The 24,167-nt window shown below is 43.7% G+C and overlaps 1 protein-coding gene across 3 annotated transcripts in view; it reads right to left on the bottom strand.

Moving 5' to 3' along the window:
• Camk1d (calcium/calmodulin dependent protein kinase ID) overlaps positions 1-24,167 on the bottom strand; it is a 401,559-nt gene that overhangs the window by 61,424 nt on the left and 315,968 nt on the right. For all 3 annotated transcript variants that reach the window (XM_021150928.2, XM_021150944.3, XM_029473783.2), the window contains exons 4-5: positions 7,764-7,902; positions 480-606 (exon numbers count right to left, since the gene is read on the bottom strand). In XM_021150928.2, coding sequence (XP_021006587.1) covers positions 480-606; positions 7,764-7,902 — 266 coding nt within the window. The remainder of the gene's footprint in view (positions 1-479; positions 607-7,763; positions 7,903-24,167) is intronic.

Here is a 24,167-nt window from a genome sequence, read left to right as displayed (position 1 = left end):
GTCCACATAGACCCAGGTCAGCTGACTTGAGGGGGCGACTTATTCATGGATTCTTCCGTACTCCTTGTACCAGTGTTTCCTCTCTGGCTGCAGCAATCTCAACATTTATCATGTTTTATTGAGTCTGCCCACACCTTATCAATGCTTGGTGCTTTACTGTAAACCATCCCCAAATAGACACATAACCTAATTCTGTTATTAGAACCTGGGGATCCATCCCATTTTGCTCTTAGACTCTAGTTGGGCCCACAACCAAATCAACAGGATTTCCACCCAACTGCTAAAAGGTTTTAGGGTAATTGCTTCACTGAAAACGTACTATGGAGGGGTCTCTCAATATTTGTATCCTCCCTTCAAGAGAAAGGCAGGCATTTGTGATTGTGCCAAGCTCCAATGCTTCAGAAGGAAGATGAAGTTGACATGGAGACAACTCAGCCTCATGGATGTACACAAACACGCTCACATATCATTAAACTTACCAACATAGCCTGGGGTCCCGCAGGCCGTGGACATCACATCTCCTTTGCCTTCCATTTTCGACAAGCCAAAGTCACTGATCATTATTTTGGACTCCTCGTCTTGACTGTAGTATAAGAGATTTTCCGGCTAGAAAACAAAACAGAAACAACTTACAGACTGTAAAGCAAGCCTGGGCTATAGGCCTATCATCCTAGCTACTTGGGAACGCATGTCTCTCTGAATAAAAAATAAAAAGAGGCATGGGAATGCAGCCCAGTGGTAGAGGGTTTGCTTGACACACAAGAAGCCTTGGACTTGATGCCTGGGATTGAAAGCAAGCAACAAACAAACAAACCGAATAGCAACAACAAAAGAACCCAAACAACTGAATAACAGGTCCATTTAAAGCTGTCTTACTAATGGGAGTTTCATCAAATCTCACAACAGCCTTGATCTTTAGTCATAGACAATGTCTTTATCAATAGATGTCAATTAAAAATGGCAAGACTTAAGAAACAGGCTGGGGTGGAGGCTGTAGAGCATTTAGCACAAGTCAGTCTTCAATGTTATTCTTTTCCTTTACTAGTGTTTTGTCTCCTTAAAAGATCAATTTCGAGGGAACCTAAGAAGGAGTTAGCTCTCAGACTGTCATTGGTTCTTGGCTAGGGGAACAGGATTCCCAGTAAATCAGAGACCCTTGCAGGTTACTTTGCTGTGATGCAAGGCCCTCTCTCCTAGCTCTCAGTAACATCCTACCATGTCCGGAAGTGCTGAGAGATGGGTTGCACACAGCACAGTGCTGAGATCATCAGCTACCTGCTCACACCCCTTCCAGGGGAAGGAGGAGCATTCTGGGGACAAAAGAAGCAGGGACTCCTAGTCCTGGGCCCTTAAAGACCCCTCTTCTGGCTGCTTTTGTGCCAAGCACAGGCTGCAGTCTCTTCTTGTTTCCCATCTGCACTGTTCAGGGGAGAGCTCAGACAGTCGTTCCACACTCTTGCTTCGGCCTCCTGGGATTAGAGGGGTGTACCTTTGTGCCCAGCTTGTCTTCACTGTGGTTTTATAATATCAGTGACATATGGGAGGGACTTCCTTGGGGCAGACAACAAAACATTGTCTGCAGAGTTTATTCAGAACTGGGGGTTGTCATTAGTCCTGGCAAAGACTGGGTGGGGCAGGGCTTGTAGATGTCATGATACACCTGTCTTGGGCTACTCCCTGTTCTACAGGGCTGAGAAACTCAACACAGAATAGGAACCTGCATTTTTATTTATCCATATTCGTTTTGTGTGACTTCAGTTGATGCTATCCCTCAGGGGGCTGGTGTCAGGACTGTCTGCTAACATCTATCCACCAGGACAGTTCTAAAGGTGTATTGACTGAATAAGTACTGTGGCTCTTGTCTACAGTGAACCTTAAGGGAATGAAAGCAGAAGGAAGGCTATGGAAAGGAAGCTTGTTTTCCTACCCCGTTGCCAGACTGGTTACTCTCCCAGCCCAAGAACAAAGATGTAGTCTTTTTTGTCAGGCTCCTGGGGAAAATCTTGGGTTGCTAAACACTGAATTTTAGCAATTCTTATAGGTACAGTGATTAGATATGTTTAGAAAGTGTTTTTCTGACCTTGTTGGATATCATTGTTACCTCTCTACCTGTGGAGTTCTTAAATGGAGGAGATAGATAATTTGGTAGATGTGAAATGGGGTGGGGGTATATATGTGTGGTGGTGTGTGGTATGGTGTGTGTGTGTGTGTGTGTGTGTGTGCGCGCTGAAAGATTCTGGCATGTAGTCTTTGCTATAAGGAATTTGTAAGAACTGGCCAAGACTCTGTGCTTGACCAAACCTTGGCCAGGCTTCTCTGAGCCCTCTTGAGAACAAAGCCTTGACCTTGCCTCTCAGATCCCTCTTGCTCTCACCAGGCCAGCCAAGCATGGTCTTAGCCTGGATCAAGTGAACCCACTGTAGAGCAGTGGTTCTCAACCTGTGGGTCAAATGACCATTTTATGGAGGTTGCCTATCAGATATCCATCATATCAGATATTTTCATTATGATTTATAACAGTAGCAACATTATAGTTATGAAGTAGCAACAAAAGTAATTTTGTGGTGGTGGGTCACCACAGCATGAAGGACTAAGGAGTCACAGCATTAGGAATATTGAGAACCACTGCACCCATCTGCACTGTTCAGGGGAGAGCTCAGACTGGTTTCACACTCCTGCTTCAGCCTCCTGCAATTACAGGGGTGTACCTATGGCTCCTGGAATTACAGGGGTGTACCTCCATGCCCAGCTTGTCTAAGGGGAATCCTTACCCCTGAAATATAATCAAGCTCTTTACCCAGTGCTTCAGATGCTGTTAAACTAACAATTATTCAGATATTTAAATATTTTAAATTTTTATTTAATGTATAAGTGTTCTGCAGAGCAGAAAAGGACATCAGTTACTCTTATAGATCATTGTGAGCCACCATGTGGTTGCTGGGAATTGAACTCAGGACCTCTGGAAGAGCAGCCAGTGCTGCTGAGCTACCTCTCCAGCCTATTCAGATATTTTTAAAGACAATGAGTACTCGTTAGCACCACCATGGGGGTTTTATAGGCAGAAGACTCTTGTTTAACTCCTATGCTATAAAGGTTAACAGGAGATTTACAGCAAAGGGAAGGTCAGAGGGCAGTGGATGGAATAGTCCTGTGAATAAGCAAGGAGCCAGCCAGATCAACTTGGCAGGACTTCTGTTTAAGACAGGAGACAGGGTGATGAGCAAGATAAGAAACTTGGGCAGATATCAGGAGATATTTAATGCTAAATGGATTCAGAATGATTTTTGCTAAAACTAGAGTGAGTAAGTAGGGTTCATAGGGAAAGGACAGAATCAGAGACCAGGCCTGGTCACAGAGAGGACTCAGGAAAGTTGCAACCAATCAATTCGGTTCAGAGACAATCTTTGTCCATGTATACATCTTTGACCTGCCATTCGCAAGAGAATTGTTAGGTTATCTTACTTATTTTTCCATCAGTATTTTGCATTTGTTTGTTTGTTTGTTGTTTGTTTATTGGCACTGTGGCTCAAATGCAGGCCTTGTATGTGTTGGGTAAGGGTTCCATTGCTGAGCTACATCCAGTACTGCCCCCAGCCTCAGCCAGTTAGGCTGTTTTAGCAAGACTCCTAACATCTCTTAATGACTTTCCTTTGAAAAATCATTTTACTTTACATCTGTGTCTGTGTGTGGAGGTGTTGGGACATGTAGAGATCAGTGGTCAGCGTCACTTTTTTTTTTTTAAATACAGGATCTTTCCAATGAATGCGGAGGCTGCCAATTGGGCTCAGCTGGCTGGATACTGAGTCCGGGGACCCTCATCTCTGCTTCCCCAGTGCTGGCATTCCAGGTGTGCATTGTCATCCCTGGCTTCCTTATGTGGGTGCTGTCAAGCATCTCAGTTTTTCCTGCATTTTGCACTGAGTCATCTCCTGGTCCTTCTTAGTAACCTTGTAGGTGCTATGTTCTCCCCGATCCTACCACTACTCCTCCACTCTACAAGTGCCCACTTGTTCTTCCCTGTGTTCAGAGTTACAGCTAGGCTCCATCTCTCTCCTCTGTGCAGCAGGCTCAAACAAAGGCTTCTTTCTTGCTGCGACAAATGTCAAAACGTTTTTTTTTTCTTTAACAGAACCCAAAGGGGGAAATATTTTCAATCACCCAAAATAGTTACACAAAGAGTTACCGAAGTCGGTAGTCACCGTGACAATTTTGTGGATGAAGAATGAGATTTGAAGAAAATCAAATGACGCCAAAGGGTTTTTGAAAGTAAAATGAAATGAGCCAGTCTGTTGTTGAAAACAGGAATACTGTTTGGAAAACAGGGGAATGGTTCCTCTTACTGTAAAACCTTGGGGTTTAGGATGTATCTATTGGTGAACAGCAAGACTCAGTCCCAGATGCAGAGAGAGGACTCCATTTCACCACCAATGGCTTTGAATCCTCCTTGCCTAGAATGTCTGCAGCTGGAGAGATGAGTGCTTGACTCATGCCACTGACCAAAGCGCTCAACTCAGGCAAGGGGTTGCCAAGTACACCCCCACCACACACATACAAATAAACCAACACCCCTATCTCACACACACACACACACACACACACACACACACACACACACACACAAACATACACCCTATCACTCACACACACATACACACAAGCATATACCCCATCACACACACAAACATACAGCCATATATATACCACACACACACAAACACACACATCTATCATTCATACACACACAATAGGATATACCCACCCCATCACACACACACACATATACCCCATCCTACACACAAACATCTCACTCTCTTTTTCTCTCTCATACACAAACATACGCCCCATCACAATACACCCCATCATGGACACAAACATACACCCTCATCTCTCTCTATCTCTCACACACACATACCCCTGTCACTCACACCCACACCCACATATCCCATCGCACACATAAATATGCATTCTACCACACACACATATATCCCTATCACTCAGACACACACACACACACACATACACACACACACACACACACCATCACACAAATAAACATATACACTCCCCCACACACACCTTTCTCCATGGGAAGTTCATTCAGGTCAGCAAGATGCTTTTCTGAACAATTATCACAGAAGAGGGTTAAAGCAACTAAATAGTCACTGTTTTAATCAATACTTTGAGTTGACTCAAGATTCGGCAACAGCAGCAAGGCTCCTGGCCAATGAGAGTAAAGAGGCAGAGCTGAGGGTGGCCAAGGGGTCACCTAAGGGATGGTCTGGATGAAAAGCCAGGAACAGTGTGAAGGCTGTGTGCCATAAAGAGCATCTCACCACACCCACCACTATCCTCCCTACCAGGGGTTGTGGAGGGAGGTGGGGCTCTGCAGGGCCTGGTCTCCCCTGAAAAATGATTTTCTACATATTATGGAATTTCTGTATGACAACTGAGAGCTAATACTATCAAGCTACTTCATAATAATTTCTACAACATCCTTAGAAAGATCTCAGCACATTCCTGGGACAGTTACTGCTGCATGGACTCAATGAGTTCAGGTTTCTCAACAGGGGGCAGTTTTGCTCCTCAGTGAACAACATTCAACAAAGTCTAGAGACATTTTTGGTTGCTATGACTCCAGGAAGGGTGCTGGAAATCAGGTAGAAGTCAGGGATGCTGCTAAACATCCTACAGAGCCCAGAACTGATGCCCACACAGAGTCCTCCATCTCTAAATACCAATAGGGCAGAGCTGAGAAATCCATCCAAGTCTGACGTAGGATTGGTAGACTTCCTTTCTCCCTTTTAACAAAACAGGATACTCAGTTGTCTCTAGCAGTTTCCCAGGGGTCCAGGAGACATCAGAACATCTGTCTGGAAGGAGAAGTAGGCATGTTTGCTCACGGGTTGGGGTAGATTTGCAGACCATGCTTCTGTTCTCAGAAGACTATCATGTTGTCTGCTGCTGTAGCTTAGACTGGGTGGCTTTCATGTTCTTAGGACCTGATGAAAATGTAAGACCACATGGAGGAAACTCCTTGGAGCTTCAGAAAGAGATCATACAAAAATCCTAACACAGCCACTGTGTTCTGCCACAAGGATAAGCCCAGTTGTCAAGACCATCTTCCTCCATCTTTTTATTGCAATGGATGTACTTCCAGAAGGCCTAATTGACTCTATCTTCCCGAAGCTAAGGGCAGCGTAGTTGTGATGCAGTCCTTGGATTTACATTTTGAGTGGGTGCATATTTGTTAGGGCATGTATGTCTGCCTCATTCATGCAGTAGGCTGTGGAGGCTGGACCTGTGAGATTGTAGCATGGAGTCACATCATAGCCTGGGCTCAACAGTGATATTCTCACTGTCTTTCCAGCCTTTGTATATAACTGCTACTGAGACCTGGGGGATGGGGAGGGAATGGGACACTAAGGTGGCCACTATAAGGTCCAAACACTTCACTGATAATAGATGAAGGATCACAATACCCTTACCCCACAAAGAAAATATGATTACTTATAGTCTCCTCACCCAGGATCCTGAGGCCAGAGACTTGGGGTTCTGGAGCCTGTTCAGGCTATATAGCGAAATTCTTTTTTTTTTTTTTTTTTTGAAACAGGGTTTCTCTGTGTAGCCCTGGCTGTCCTGGAACTCACTCTGTAGACCAGGCTGGCCTCGAACTCAGAAATCTGCCTGCCTCTGCCTCCCAAGTGCTGGGATTAAAGGCGTGCGCCACCACTGCCAGGTTATAGCGAAATTCTAACTTATAAAAGCAATGGGACAAAACCAACTGGAAGGAAGTAAAGAAAGCAGAGAGTCAGTGAGAGGAGGGGAAGAGGAGGTGAGTCAGGAAAATGAGAGGAGGGAAGAGGAGAAGAGAGGAGAGGGAAGAGGGAAGTGGGAGGGAGGGGAGGAGAGGAGGAGAGAGGAGCCTTCAGGACACCAGAAGACAGATGTAACCGTAAGCTCCTTTAACCTACTGTACTGCACACCTTCTTTCTCTACTCTACACTGTCCCCTCTTTCATTGGCTGGTGTGTTTAAAACGGACTGGAGGTGGGACATGACTCTGAAGAGCTCTATCAGGGGCGTCCTAGGTAGGAAAGGGTTTATATTATCTTACAACCTCCAGGTCACAATCTGTCATTGAGGGAAGTCAGGGAAGGAGCTCCAAGCAGAAATGTGAAGGCAGGATTGATTCAGAAGCCATGGAGGAGTGCCTCTTAATGGCTTGATCTCCAAGGTTCCTTCAGCTTGCTTTTTTTTTTTTTCATACAACCCAGAGGTGGCAGTGCCTACAGTGGATTTGACTCTCATACATTAATCATTGATCACAAATGGCCCCAGTCTTGCCTACAGGCCAATCCTTTAGAGGCCTTCTCTTAATTGAGGTCCCCTCTTCCCTGATGACTCTAACTTAGGTCAAATTGACAAAATCAAAACCATTCAGCTCTTAGAGTGAAGGATCTCCATAGTTTTCTTCCCACTACAGAATGTTCTTTGAAGGGTCTTGAATTACTACACACCCACCTCTCTGTGTCCCCATGGGCTGCCTGATGGTTACAGAAGCTTGCAAACTATGGCCAACCACAATATTGATCCTCATTCTCTTTTAAGCTATGTCTGGGCCTCAAGGCACTGATACCCCAAAACTACACAACTGCCCTTTCCACCTCTCTCTTCTCAATATCCTTTTGCCATAGCCAGCCTTCTCCAGCAGGCGCATTGTGGGTTGTGAAATGGCTGGATGGTATTGTTGTGCAATGGCCTCACCTTGAGGTCCCTGTGGACAATGCCCATTCTGTGGAGATAGTATACGGCATCCAGGACCTGGCGGATGAGAGTGCTGGCATCTTTCTCTGTGTAAAACCCCTTTTCCACTATCCGATCGAAGAGTTCTCCACCAGACACACTGTGAAACAAATAAATAAGATGTTAGAAACTGGAGGGCTGCCAAATGATGCATGTAAAATCATCGCTAAGAGTTCTCAAGAGGTAAAAGAACAAACTTTATTTTTATAAGTAATTTAAAAACATGAACCCGATTCTGAGTTTAGAACTTGCCCAACCTCTTCTCTAGAAGCAATCCCTAGAAGAGGTCCCCATGTCACAGCAATAAACATGTCTGGAATAAAAGAAAAGTAGACAAACAACAACAACAAACAAAACCCAAGCTTTGTGGCACAGCAATTCTTAAGAAATCTTTCCTGAAGTTGGCTTCTATTTTCTATTGTGTCATGACAACACAAAGTCAAAATGGCCTCCCTGGCTAAGCATCATCCAGTCATCCAATATCAGCACATGACATTGGACTGTGATATCTTTGTCTGTGTGTATATGAAAGGGGTGTGTGTCTTTCATGACAAGACAGCTTTGGGAGCCAAATACTGGCCTCTTAGCAGGGGTGGGGTGGGTTCTTGATTAATTTTGGACTAGTAAATTTAGTAATTTAGTACTAAAACACTAAGTACAGGAGTGCCCTTTAGATGTTCAGACCTTTCTATCTATTTAAATGGGTGGATGAATCTAGTCAGCTTTTTTAACAAGGAATAGGTGCACATCCTTGAAGGTTATCAGATTCTCAAAGCCACTGGAAATGTATAGGAAAGAAAGAAGGTGGGGAAAGGACACTGTGCCAGGTGTCGTGCATACTCCCAAACCCAAGACTTGAGATGCAGAGACTGGAAGTCTGGGGTAAGTTTGGGGCTAGCCTGGGCTACATGGTGAAACCACTGTGACTCAAAGTAAAACAATGAAAAGGAGAGCACTGCATCGCACAGCCCAAAGCAGAAACAATTCAACAGATTACCTTCAACGTTTGAGAATATACATATCTCTAAAAGAACATTACTCTAGCCAAATAATTAAAGCCTTGTGGAAATAAACTCAAGGGGTGTACTATTAAAAATTTCCCGAATTCTCAAAACCACAGAAAACATATATTTATTAGAAATATTAAAACCATAAACCAGCTTTTAAAACCACTCTTTTCTTCTTTATAGTTTTAATACAATAAGATAGATATCAGCAGTGCACACACAGACACGAAGGTATGAGTCACTTTCTGCAAGTCATGGCAATTAATGTGCAATAATGGATTGACGGAAGCTGTCTCTGTAAAAAGCTAATAATGAAAATAAAAACAACTGCAGCTATAAAAGACCCACATTTTTTCGGTTTTATTCCATTACCTGTTGTTGTTCCAAGCAATAATGCAATTGGATAATGTTTCCTTTGCAGAGAAAACTGACATTCTAGAAAGGAGAGACACCCAGGAGAAATAAAAAGCAACCCAAAGTGTGAAAAGAAGTGGAGACAACAAAGATGACAGCATCTCAGACAGCCACGCTGTCCAAACAATCTATCCTGCAGCGAGTCAAGCTCCTAAGATGTCCAGTCTTGGCAAGTGATACAAAGGCTCTACATTCTCTGTTGGGTTCTAGTGTTTCAATATCTGACATTGCAGAGCCAGGGGCTGTACTACCATAGGAAGATGGTAGCTGTGGGGCAAGATGAGCGTGGATGTCCTACGGGTATTTTCAGCACTCAATCTGCCTTTCCTGGCTGCCCATCACTCATCAGTGGATCTATGCACTTAGCCATAGATGAGTAGCTGCACAGGGTTAAGACTGTCCTTATCCCTTAGTATCAATCCACCTTCCAATGATGCTCTCCCATTCCTGGCCAGTCTGTTACCACCTCTTCTCCTCTGCAGAGGCCAGAGGACAGGCAATAATCCTTACCCCTCCCACTTCCTGACTCCTCCCACCTCCTGACCCCTCCCACCTACCGACTCTCTCACCTCCAGACAGAGTCCTGACAGAGCATCCCATGACCAAGACTTGCCTACCCTTCTGCCTCCCTTGAACCTCATGTGCTTACTACCCTTGGAAGAAGGTCTTTTTTTTCTACCGTGGGATATTTAAGGTCTTGATGGATTCTGTAAGATGAAAATGTGTGAATTGCCATGGGGCAGCCGTGTGCCGTGAAAGCCAAAGTGACAAAGGATGGTACATGCTGCCACGGGCCTTCCTATCTGCACATTTAAGATCCTACTTCTTAAACTTCAGATTGCATCAGAGTTCTACTTCTGAACATCGCTCAGGAAGAATCTGGTTTCCTTGGAAACCAGGGCTCTGGGGAAATGTTTAGAAACTTGACAGGAAAAAAAAAAGTAACAATATTAATTTAAAAAGAAATCTTAAATTTGCAAATCACTTTATGCTTTAAAAAAAAAATCTCACGAGGCATGCAGTTTCAAAGCCCACTGTTAAGAAACAGGCACATCCCCCAATTCCTGCTTGGAAACTGTAAGTCTTAAAGTGATAGCATTTGAGGCAGACCTGTGGATCATCCTCAGGTTGAGGTAAGGTCATAAGATGGGGCCTCCATGATGGAATTAGATCCTTATAAGGAGATCTCTGTCCCATCTGCCACAAAGGACACCACAAGCCAAAAAGAGAGCTCCCAGGAGAATTAACCTATGCTTCTAGTCCTCTCCCCTTGCCCCTCCCCCAGGGCTGTGAGAAAATGTATTTTCCTACACTGAGCACGACACCTTCTTATTCTCAAAACTACTTGTGAAACAGATATGAAAAGCTTTGCTGTTCCAGAATCAACAGAGAAAAGAGTTTACTCATGGCAAGACACAAGTCTCTTCCTTCGGCTGGCTGACCTGTGTGGGCTGTTTAGAGAGGCTGCCTTCTCAGCAAAATTCATCTATGGCAAGACTCTGCTGTAAGAGTTTAAAGCTCCATGTTAAAATATCAGGAGGAAACTAGGATGGGGCGAGTTACCAGGCGATTTGGGGAAGGGAGGAGAACCCTAATATTGGGTTGTGCAGTGCAATGAATTAATGGCAGCTGTCTTTGTTTTCTATTGCTATTAGCATAGTATAGATTAGGTGAGTTATAAAGATGGATTTTATCTTAGCTATGCTTCTGGTCCAAAGCCAAGAGTCTGTTTCTGGTGACCAGCTTCCTGCTGGTAGTCTGAAGTTATGTAGGCTACTGCATGGAGTCTAAAATTAATACACAAGAGACCCAGTCAAAACAGTTTTTATAGTGAACTCACTTGAAAGAATCCACTAGTCATCCATTCATTCATTATACAAACAGGCTTATTCATAGATGAGAATAGAGCCCTAAGTGCCTCTGTGTTTGTATATGCATATGTGCGTATATGCCAGCATGTGTGTACACATGTGTGCACAGACATGTGGAGGTCAGAGGTCAATGCCAGTTGTCTAGTCTTATCAGTAAACCTCAGGGAGAATTTTGTATTCACCTTTTCAACATTACAATTATAGGGACATACTTTCTGTGGTGGTTTGTATATGCTTGGCCCATGGAAAGCGGCACTATCTGGAAGTGTGGCCTTGTTGGAATAGGCGTGGCCTTGTTGTAGGAAGTGTGTCACTGTGTAGGTGGGCTTTGAGGGCTCCTAGTGCTCAAGCTCTGCCCAGTACAGAAGGGACCCTCCTCCTGGCTGCCTGCAGAAGACAGTCTCCTCCTACTGCCTTTGGATCAAGATGTAGAACTTTCCTCCAGCACCATGTCTGCCTGGATGCTGCCATGCTTCCCACTGAGACGATAATGGACTGAACGTCTGAACCTGCAAGCCAGCCCCAACTAAATGCTGTCCTTTATAAGAGTTGCCTTGGTCATGGTGTCTCTTCACAGCAATAACACCCAAACTAAGACGCCGTCTCACTTGAAAGCTTTTCCTATGTGAGTGTTGGGGATCAAACCCAGGTCTTCATGCTTACAAAACAAGTACTTTTCTATTGAGCTTTATCCCCAGCCTCCCCCCAATCATTTTCTAAACATACCACATGGTCAGAATCTAAATATAATGAGTATTAATTTTCAGTGAGCTTCAGAAGGCCAACTTATAGAAGTAGGCATGGAAGGGGAGGTTCAACCTAGGAAATACAGACATAGGAAGACAACTTGGCTATCAGACACCAAGAAACAAGACAGAAAAGATGGTCCAGATTTATCCCTCTCCTGAATTCCAGCTCTGATGTCCTCTAGAACATTATTCAACTCTGTCGCTCAGCCTCTCATCCTCTTTGCCTATTATAGTATATGCTATCATAGCATGTGTCAATTTTAAATATGCAAATGTGAAATACTTTGATTTCATAATCTCAGTACAATTTTGGCTTATTTGTAAAACTTTTAAGCCATGTAAATCCCTGTGAGTGGAAAAAATAATTGTCAAGAGACATAATATCATTCAAAATTTACTGTACTGAGAAAGCTTTAAACTTAGATTGCCCTATTGCAGACTACTGTACCATGTAACTCGGTCAGGATACCATGAGTTATAGTACTGTGCAAACCCTATAGTTTGCATGTATTTGACTTATCCACCTGATATTCTCTCCTTCCCCTCCTATTCCTCCTGTTGTGCACACACACATGTGCACTTATATCGGTATGTGGAGGCCAATGTGTGTATGTGTGGAGGCCAGAGGTCAATGTTGCGTATCTCCCTCAATCACTTCCCACCTTTCTTTTTGAGACAGGCTCTCTCATGGAACCTTATGCTCGATGATTTGCTCAGACTGGCTGGCCAGTGAGACGCTGAGACCCGCCCGTCTCACTCACCCAGTGCTGGGTGCTAGGAGTCCAACACGGATCCTGAAGCTTGCATAGGAAGTACACTGCCCGCTGAGCTGCTTCCTCAGCCCCACCACCTGATTTTAAAAGACAGTGTTCTGTTACCTTAAAATGTGATGCTTGTTTATTATGTAAAATTGTATGGAAAACTGTTACGGTGTGAGTGTAAATGTGAAATGCTAGTCATCAACTTATACGTTTGAACACTGTCCCTAGCTGGTGGTGCTGCTTTGGAGCCTCACTAGAGGAAGTGATTCATTGACAGGTGAGGAATGGGGACTTTGGTATTATATTTCTTGTGGTGTCTTCCTTCCTTGACTGTGGACCCAACGTGGTCAGCTACTTCATGTTTCTGCTGCCATGCCCTGTCTACTATGATGGGCTATATCCCCTTAAGCCAGCAGTTCTCAACCTATGCACTAGATATTTACATTGTAGTAGAAATGAAATAATTTTATAGTTGGGGGCCACCACAGCATGAGGAACTTTACTAAGGGGGTCTCAGCATTAGGAAGGCTGAGAACTGCTGCCCTAAACTATAAGCCAAAATCATCTCTTTGCTAACGTTGTTTGTTGTCAGGTATTTAGTAACAGTATTGAGAAAGGCAACTATCACACCTTCTAACAGCCCCACCCACACATTCACCACAGGAAGTGCTCACAGTGATGGCTGGGAATGGGCTCCACTAGTCTACCGCAGACCGTTGCTTACACGTGACTGACTAACAAGAAGACTCTTTAGAGTGTCATGTTGTAGGTACGACAGGTTCTCATAAGGCATTCCATAAGACTGTCCTATAATGAGGCACAAGAGAAAGACATACTGGCATAGTACAAGAGCAATGTGGTCTTCAAGTACCCCTTCCATCTCAGCCAGGGCTAGAAACATGCATTTCCTAAGAATACAGTGTTCTCTTTATATTTAGTGCCTGGAGGAGAGGTCTTCTCGAACCATACAAGTCATGATTAAAAGACTCTACCAACAAAGCATTTTTCAATAGAGAATCCCTGAGACCCAGAGGGCAGACGAGGGCAATTTTTAATGCTGGCTGACAAGGCCATGTTTCCCTTCTCCAACTTTGTATCAATCAAGTCTCAATTCAGCCTTGCCTACAACATCCCTCTGTCAGTCAGGGTAGCCTCTCCCTTTCCCATCCTAGCTCATTGTTTCCATTCCTGCATAGACCTCTGGTTCCCACACACCCTGCTACTGGGAGACCCCCTCCACCTTAACAATGAGATTGAGACTTTATTGCTCCTCACCTTTGCCATCAGTACTGTCTCCTTTGTCAAACCCTACTTTAATAATTTCAAAAACAATTTATTCTTAGAATTCTATTTCACAATCTCTGCCAAGCTTCAATCTGTTCAGAGATTTCCAAAACACAAACAAATGCCTTTCTGTCTAGTGAACCAGAAAAGTTTAACCCATTGTGTACCATTACATTTTGATTCTGGCTAGTTTGTCTTTATATTTCATGCCATGGGGCTGAACCGACTCTCTACCCTAAAATGTATTGGAATCTTAACTCTCCAGTATACTTCAGTAGCTCTAGTTGGAGGAGGGCCTTTGAAAACGTTAACTAAGGAAAACCAGCTCATCCTAGTTACTAGTAACCTTATAAAAAGAGGAAGGACAATGGGACCAGCCGTGGAAGGGGTACTTAGCCTATGTAAGGTTGTAGGTTTCATCTCCAGTACCCAAGAGGAGAAGAGAAGAACAGGAGATGTGGTACACACAGGAAAGAACAATAATTAATGAGTGGGACTCCATGAAACTGAAAAGCTTCTGTAAGCGAAAGGACACTGTCATTTGGACAAAGTATCAGGTTACAAACTGGGAAAAGATTTTTTTTTAACCAACTATACATCCACTAGAGGGCTAATATCTAAAAAATATCAAGAACTCAAACAACTGGGCATTAAAGGAAACTAATAATTCAATTAAAAAGAGGGTACAGATCAAAACAGAGTATTCTCAAAAGAGTAAACATGTTTTTATTATTTCTTTGGGGATTTCATAGAGTGTACTTTGATCTCACACATCCCCCTGCCCCATTCACTCTGGTTGCTGCTGGAGATGGGTTGTATGATCTAGAGCAGAGACAGACAGATGGGGGGGGGGGGCTAAGGAGGGGTTGCTATCTACCTGAGGAACATAGGTATCCAAGGTCACTGGATAGAGGTGGGACATGTTTTGAAGATACAGTGGGTTCACAAATAAAGTTACAAGATTCCAGAACATCCCTGGTTTTTGACTTGAGGACTGGGTAGGTGGTGATACCACTCTTTGAAATGGGAGTTGCAAAGGTTGATTTTCTCTGTTAATTTAACTGAGTTATTGGATGCTGAGATTTCTGGTTGACCACAGTTTCTAAGTATGTTTTTGAGGGCATCTCTGAAAGAAATTGCTATTTAAATTGGTGGAGTTAGTGAAGCAGGCAGCCCTCCCCAACATGGGTGGGTAGCACAAAATCTGCTGAGAGTTTGAATAGAATAAGACATGGATGAAAGAAAAAAAATTACTTCTTTTGCTTCCTGTGTGATGTCTAGAGCTGAAATGCTGGTTTTCCTCACCTTTAGACACGCATCTACACACCATTGGCTCTTCTGGCTTGCATGTTTTTACATGTAGACTGAATTATATCAGTGACTTCCCTGTCTCTCTCTGCCTTACAGATAGCAGACTGTGGGGCATATCTCTTTAGTCTCATGAACCTATGCCAACCAAGCAACCAACCAGTCATTACCTATTGTCTTTTTTTTTTCTTTTTTCATTAGAAAGCCCTAGCTAGTCCAAGGACCTTGATAAATCTATAGCTTTGGAAGAGTAAAATTATCTAGGGTATTGGGAAAAAGAATTTTCTAACTTTGGAAATACTCATTTTCTCTCTTTTCCAATATTCCAGCCACCAGCAACACGTGGCTAGTTAACCAAAGAAATGATTTTCTAATTTGATCTAACTTTACTTAGTGTTAAGAGTCACATGTTGGGTAACAGAGATTTAGAGCCCTGGATAGGATATGAACAACTGAAATGTCTACTGGATAGAGAAATAAGGAGTAGAGCTCTTGCTATAGTCTAAACTTCAGAGTGTCAAGCCAAGGGACAGGTGTCATCTTCTACTAAGAGAGGGTAGCTAGGTTAAAGAAAATGGGGACATAAGACTAGTGATGAGTTGCCCAAGAAAGAGATAACTAAGGATTAAACATAAAGGTAGGAAACAAAGGAGAAAAGTGATTTCATAGAAGTCAAGAAGGACATCTGGTCAACCCTGACCAATACTACTAAAAGACAAGTATGAGGAAGGGAGAGAACAAAACAAAGGCAGGGCTCAGGGCATCATGCCCAGAGTCACTGGCATGTACAATGCTTCCTACACCTTGGCCCTGGATGAGTCCCATAAATGCAAAGAAGGGTACACAGGACTGAAATATCTGAGACTCATTTTCTCTTCTATAAAAGGAGTGATTTTTAAAAGAAGTGATGCTTCAAAAATAAGTTAGACAGTGGGAAAAGATTTTTTTTCCTTGTCTTGGTAAATTTCTGTAAAGGCATCCTTATGGAGGGCATTTAAAAGAATAAGAGTCACCACCAAGGCAGGATAACGCAGGGACTGCTTGTTCTTTATGACAGAGGAGGTCCTTGCTTTTCTTGCTCCCACAGATGGCCTGGGATTTTTAACATATCCAAGCATTAGGACGGAAGCTTGTGTGTGTTTCTGCCTTTCTATGTGATCTTATAATTGAGTTGATTCTACATTGACAGGTCTTTTTCTACACGTATGAGGACTCGCAAGTGAGGGTGGGAAGGCTATGAAGCCAGCATGGCATGTTGCCTAAGATGCTGTAGGTTAATGAAGTTCTTATTAGCCCCAGATGACAACTGACCTGGATAAGCTCATTCAGCATGAGCTTTGTGACAACAGATGGTGTTGAACGTATTAAATATGAGACTGGAAAATTTTCATAATTAGCGCTTTGACAATTACACATCAGCCCTTCTGCAATTAGTTCCAATTAGGAGGATTTTATTTGGCAGAAGTCTTAACTACATTTCTCATTGGTGTGACCAAATGCCTGACACAAAGTTATTTAAGGGAGGAAAGACTTATTTTGGCTCTCAGTTTGAAAGGAAACAGCCCATAATGGAGAGGAAGGTATGGTGGCAGGTAGTTCCATGTGCCAGGATGCCTGTGGGGTAACTTGCTCATACCTCAGCACACAAGGAAGCAGAAACGGGAATGTTTACGTCTAATCAGGTTTCTTCCTTCTCTCTTGTTATTTCATTTAGCTCTAACCCCCAGCCTAACAGGACCACCTATGTCCTGAGAGGACCTTTCCCTCTCAGTTAATGTCTGGAATCATCCTCACAGGTAAACCCTGAAGTGATCTATATCATCTCTTAAGTGACTCTCAATCAGGTCAGGTTGACAATAAAGACAGGCTATCACAGACACATGACTATTGTTTTATCACACTTTCTATAGTATGATAGAAAATTTGCATTCTTTCAGTAGCTAAAAACTGAACAGGAAGAGGCTCTGGAATGAGTCTTGGGACAGGCCCTGGTTACAGAGTCTGTAAAAGCAGCAGCTCCCATGCGGAGGACTGCCAGCTGGCCGGGAGCATATCGTGGCCCATCCTGGGTAAGGGTGCTCCAAAACTGATGGAGAGCAATAACACAATTCACATATGCTTAGAGACTCAGAATCTAAAGAAAAAAGTGATAACCTCGATTGTAAGTTACACCTAAAGGATGCACTGCAGCCCCATTCCTCATTGTCTTAATTAGGCTGGACTGTGTGTGCTTGCATTTGTTCTGAAGCTTCCCAGCTAGTGTGGATCTCTACAGAACATCTTCCAGTGCATACGCATTTACATAAGCAAAGAAAGCCTTAACATAGCTTGGAAAAGAGCAAAGACAACCCAAAGGTTGCCTGTCTATTGCTCAGCCAACTGCTGGATCACATCCTTTGTGTCTATTGAACCTCTGCATATTAAACGAATTAAATAATTATTTATTTATTATATGTGTGCATGCATATTCACGCCATGCATGCACATGGGAATCAGAGGGCAACTTGTGGGAGCTGGTCCTCTCTACCCACCATGTGACTCCCAGGAACTGAACTCAGGTCACCAGGCTTGGTAGCAAGTCCTTTCCCTGCTAGGCTACCTCAACCCTCTGCATAGTTTTAGCTGTTAGACTTCACTTATTACTTAAGATCCCAGCTTCGATGTCGCTGCTTGGGAAGAGTCTTTCTTGATGGAGAGGCAACATTAGGTCCTTTGCTTCATTCTCTCTTAGCACTCTGTATTTTTGCATAGCACTTGCCTGTTGTAATCACGTACCAGCATGCCCATCTATGTAAAGTTTGTCTGTCTTCCTTTCCTGGCCCCGCCCTAGCCCTTACAGGGAATCCCACAAAGGTGGGGCCATGTTTGCCTCGCTTGCTACTGCCTCATACCTTTGACCAACTTGATTTATGGCACAAAAAGGAAGCAAACTTAGTATTTGCTACCTAGAGGCCAATAAATTCAGTGGGTGGGAATTCAGCCAGTGATACTGAGGTTCAGTGAGAACTGTATCTTAAAAATAAGATAAAGATTGATTAAGGAGGGTCCCTGATGTTAAAATCACATGTTTGATATCTCTCTCTCTCTCTCTCTCTGTCTCTCTCTGTTTGTGTGTGTGTATGTGTGTACGTGTGTGTCTGTCTGTCTCTCTCACATACACAAGTTATACAAAATTTTGTAGTTAAGTAAGAGTTGGGTCTAGCTGGGCATGACATTCTTCCATAGCCATGTAAACCTCAGCACATATACCCAGGAGCTCGTAACCATCATTCTGTAACCTGTATCCATCAGCACACTGACTGATGAGCCATTCTTCTTAAAATTTCTCCCTCAGCTGCCTATTCATCTAACCAATCACTCATTCATTAAAATTGTCTCAGCTAGTTTGAGCTGGTCTGAGTATTATACCTTCCTATCCTTTGTCTCCTTTGTTTACAGCAAGCTAACTACATTCTGAAAGAATGTTCTAGAGTCCCAAGTTCACCTCCACTAAATAGCTGTTCTATCTGGCTTTGTAAAGGGAGCCCAAGCACAGCTTAGTGTCCCAGTGCACAATGGGAGGTCACAGCTCAAAGCACCCAAATGACAGAAGCCTTTAGCATACTTTCACGGTCATTCCTTTAGAACACTAAGCAAAAATACATTTAGATGATGTGCTAACAGGTGATTGTGATCTGGAGCAGTGTGTGGGGAGAAGGTGACTGCCCACAGCCCTCCCAGGGTGTGAATGACTGGCTGGTAAGGTCATGATCCAATCCATCCACATAGACAGGGTGGGAAGGTTGCGGTGCTGGTATTTAATACATGAAGACATTTCCTGTCGAATTCTTACCCCATCTTCTCTGTGTCTCTTCTTTCTTGCCTCTCTTCTGACACTCAGACACGCGTCCTCTCTTGTTGGGGTCATTCTTTCTCTCACTGCCTGTCACATATATTCACTGAGCACACCCTGCCTCTAACAGGGCTTCTTGTATTGGGAAATGAAGTAGATTTATATAGCACAGAGCCCTTAGTCAGGCACGCATAGTTAGATGACCTCTGGGAATGGCCGCCTAACAAAGGGAGATGCTTTTCTGGGCTTTCCATTAATTATATCTCCTAGAGTCTTCTGAGACTCCAAATAACTGTTAAAAAGAATCTTGCCCACTCATAGTATGCCTGTCAATAGATCTTTTCAGTTAAGAACTTAAGTCCTGGCCGGGTGTGGTGGCACACGCCTTTAATCCCAGCACTCAGGAGGCAGAGGCAGGTGGATTTCTGAGTTTGAGGCCAGCCTGGTCTACAAAGTGAGTTCCAGGACAGCCAGGGCTACACAGAGAAACCCTGTCTCGAAAAAACAAGCAAACAAAAACAAAAACAAAAACAAACAAACAAACAAAGAACGTAAGTCCTTTGCACTGAAATCACACTATAATGTCTTGCTTCAGAAGGCGTTTCTTTTCAAGTGTACGCTTCTTATTTGATGGAAATATTCTAAAAATATTAGCATGATGGTTTTGGCAATAGTAAATTTATTAAAGTTCACCAAATTCCACACTCAAAATGAGTGAATTTTATGGTATATAAATTGTATACCTTGATCATGTGCTGGGGAAATGGTTCAGGCAGTAAGGCACGTGCTTGCAAGTATAAGGACCTCAGTTCATATTCCAGACCCCACCAGGAGACAGCTATAATGTCTGCCTGTAAGCTGAGCAATGGCGAGATGGGGCAGAGGCAGGAAACCTCCTCCCTGGAGTTTTACTGATCAGGAGCTTAGCCCATCCGCAAGATTCCAGACCAATGAGAAACTCTGTCTCAAACAAAAGGAAGAAAGGATGTAGAGAAGACCCAAGGTTGTCCTTTAGACTCCATACATTCATGCACACATATACATATAGGAACACGAGCACACACACACACAAATGTACACACATATACACATACAAATGCACACACATACACACACATGTGCACACACACACAAACGCACACACACATGCATACACACATACAAATTCATACACACAGAAGAAAAACAACCACTAAAGCTAGAGTTTGGGAGAGGGGAAACATTGGCAGTGAGCCTAAGTTGGGCTGTGCGTTGAACATGGAGGGAGGAGGGTGGGGCAAGGATGCTGGTGAGCACTACACTGGTCATCCCAAAGTGACACCCCAGGTGTTGGGAGTGTTGGTGGCTGACTCCTCTTAGTTGTGACCTTTTGAAGGTCCTCCTTATAGCACAAAAGCTCCCTTGCCCACAGCCACACTTCCCTTGCTGGGGACAGCCTGCACCGAACAGCATGAGGGGATGTGCACACTCCACCTCCTTCCTTGCTTCACGTGGGAGAAAACTGTTAAGGGTCACCTCAGCTCTAGAGACTCCAGAGAAGGTGGAGGTTTTGCTAGGACAGCTTTATAGCCTACCTCCATCCCACCTCCTTCCTGTCTTGCTTCCTTCCCTGCTTGCTGGGTCTGGAGGTTCTGAAACTCACCTGTACCCAAATCTCTGATTTAGAGGCTGTTTCTATGGAAACTGACCTAAGGCAGAAGCTTATTAGACACTCATCCTCAGCTTGTAAATGCTAAACAGTCTTCATAATCAGAAATAAGAAAACCAAAAAATTCCTTGAGTAGAAATGCCACAAACTCTAGAGAGAGAGAGAGAGAAAAAAAAAGACTTGGTGTTTCATGGATTATTGTCAAACCTAAATGTGTTGTAGGAAGGTAGAGAATAAGATGGCTGAGAAGAAGGCTTTCCTGACCCCTGAGCCTAGAAGTCAGCCTCCTGTCTCAGCGTTTGAAGGGACTGCCAAGTTCTATTATAAGAACAGCAAGAGCTCTTTACCTAGACTGAGATAACGCCTTCCTTGGTAAAGTGCTTATCACACAAGCACCCAAGGACCCGACTGCAATCACTAGCATTCATGCATAAAGCCAGGTGTTGTCATGTGTGCTTGAACCCCAGATCCAGGAGAGGTGGAAACAGGGAAGTCCCAGGGGCTTGCTGGTCAGCTGGCCTCATCTAGTCAGTGAGTCCTGGTCTCAAGAGAGACGCTGTCTCAAAACATAATGTAGATGGATCCTGAGAAATGAAAGGTAGGCTTAACCTCTGGCCTCTACAGGCATATGCACACACGTGAACACACACACACACACACACAGATTGAGATTTACATGTATGTTTAAATGGACTCTTTGAACTGAAATGTACAGTCAACCAGCTGTCTGTCATAGTTCTAAGAACGTGCATTTTCTGCTAAGTGTGAAGAAAGGAACACAAGGTCATGAGAGAGCTCCGGCAATCCAAAAGGCCAAGAGATGCCAGCAGTCTGTACCCACACTTGAATTTAGAGTGCATTCATTTCCTACACTTAATACAATTGCATCCTCTACCAGACAGCCTGCAGGCTGGAGGATAATGAGATTTCAGTGAGCCCAGTACTTAAAGTCATTGATACAAGAGCATTCGAAAACACAGCAGCCTATCCTCTCTGTCACATGCAAAGGAGGCTCTGGAAGAGCTGCTGCCTCTAACAAGTCCAGGAGCTACTTGACTGTCTGAAACTGCCTTACTCTGAAAAATAAAAAAATCAAATTTTATTAGAAATCCCTGGTATCTCACTATTACTAACTCCCAGTGGTCCATTAAGTGAATGCAGGCATCTCGACTAGAGAGTCATAAATTATTGATTCTGTTACACTAGACCCAAGTCAGTGCCCAGTGCTGTGGAGCACGCTGTCTTATGTAAAAATAAATCAGTGTCTCGGAAGAGGTTCTACGCTCCAGCTTCTGGACTCCTGGTGTTTGTTGCAGAACCACGTTGGCCTGCCTCCTTGTTCCCTGCCGAGTCTTTCAGCATCTCCTGTTCTGAACTAACCTGGCTTCAGCCCTCCAGCCTATCTGCCCTTGCAGATCCATCTCCTAGCTTTTGATCTTGTCTTCCGCTCTTAACCGGAGACTGCCACAAAGCAAACATTTGTGGTCAGCCATCTGTGAAGAGTTTCCTTGAATTCTACTGAACTTCAATCAAAACTGTTCAGAGAACACACATGTCACATCTGTACTGAAGGGACAGAAACTTGTCCCCTTGTTACTCTTGGACTAGTTAAGTACAGTGTAATAATGATTTACTTACTAGTCATAACATTGAGTTTTATAACTCATCCAGAAGTACACAGGCAGATTTTATTGTACACAGACAGATGTGCAGAGGGCTATGCGAATAACTTTTTATTGTTTTGTGTCTATTTGTATGTACACACACATGTACATGTGTAAGCATGTTTGAGGAGGCCAGAGACAGTGCTGTCTGTCATCCCTCAGATGCTATCCATCGTGGGGTTTTGAAGCAGTATCTCTCACTGGCTTGGAAAGCATCAATGAGGCTAAGCTGGCAGGCCAGCAAGCCCTAGGGATGTTCTTGTCTTTCTCTGCCCAGTACTGGGATGACAATTGGGAGGCACCAGTCATGTTTATGTGTTAATATGGGTTCTGGGGATGAACTTTACCGGCTGAACCATCTCCTCAGCCCGAAAGTTACCACTGTAGATAGCAGACTGGGCAATCAGAGATTTTGGCATCAGTACGTTCACCACTGATTCTCAGGGACAACTGTCAGGGTCATGTCAGGGTCATGTCCTTCCTGAGACTTGACATCATAGCCAAGTCTCTTTGCATGTCTTCTAAACACTCAGAACCAGGAGTTACAGGGAAGGCTTCCCACACAGCGGGTGGGGGACAGGCCTTGAAAAGGGCTGGTTATAGGCAGACAGAAGGGAAACACAGAAATCAGGCTCCAAATGATAGGTTACATTAGCTCTTATCTTGGTTATTATGGTGTTTTATAAGCTAGGAAGCTTATGAGTCGTGAATATTGCCACCTTTAGTGGATATCATCACAAGTAACTTATTTTTCAAAAACTACTCATACAAATATGAATTTCACTTGGTTCTTATGGGCAACTGTTATTGGCCTGGTAGCAGGGAAGAACTAACAAGGTCACAGGAAAGACAAATTGGTTGGTTAGTAAGAAGATGTGATTAAATGAATAGTTTGTGATATTTCTTTAGTTAGAGGCCTTTAAAATCGTCTGATCACAAATAGAAATGCTCGATACATACAATGCAGACATCAACACAAAACAGCTTTAAGATGTAACCCCAAACACTGCCCCAGGAGGCCCACACAATTAACACTTTTCCTTCCTCCTCCCCATCTTTATTTATCTATTACATGTGCTTGTGGGTGATGTGCATATGTGTGAGCCACTGTACCCTGACATGGGCTGTGTGTGCATCTGGATTTCTGTCTATCTGAGGCTGACAACCATCGGGAGTTTAATAAACCTCGGGTGCTAAGATTTCATGGCTGCCTCTTATATATTATAGGTATTCCAAGAGCCTTCCTTCCTTATTTATTTATAATTATACTTTGTTTCCCCTTTAAGTATAAAAGCTAGAGAATCGAGGACCTGGTAACAAGTCACCAATATGAATAACTATCTTCTACTTGATAAGCACTGGAAATATAAAATGCCACAAAGAGAAGTAGCAAGAGTCTGCAGCTGTGGGGAGCTGTGTGATGGGCAGAAGAGGTACTGCCAGGAAAGGTGTCAGGACAGATTCCAGGGATGGGAGCCAGGACTCAGCAGCTGAGATTAGCAGGCTCCAGGTTCAGGGGTCTAAAGAGGGGGCTGATTGGGTGAGGGGTAAGAGTCTGGAGATACTAGGAGTCAGTGTCAGCCTTGTGGTCAGGAAGGGCTCTGAGCCTGAGTATCTCACCAATCACAATGGCATCCATCTCTGTTTTGATGATTATTCTGATGGAAACCAACAACCAACCAAACAACAGATCAGAGAGAAGGTAATAGAATCGTGGAGGACATCAGGAGCTTGTCATCCCAGGCCAGCAGAAAGATGAGTAAAGACCAACCAAAGGCAGGAACAACAGAGAGGGAGACTGAGCTATAGAGAGCATTCCACCCACTC

This window comes from Mus caroli, unplaced genomic scaffold (genome assembly GCF_978045245.1).
Source record: "Mus caroli unplaced genomic scaffold, Mus_caroli_1 scaffold_2, whole genome shotgun sequence".
Taxonomy (NCBI): domain Eukaryota; kingdom Metazoa; phylum Chordata; class Mammalia; order Rodentia; family Muridae; genus Mus; species Mus caroli.
The sequence above is the reverse complement of the archived record's forward strand: the minus strand, read 5'-3'. Positions and strand labels throughout refer to the sequence as shown.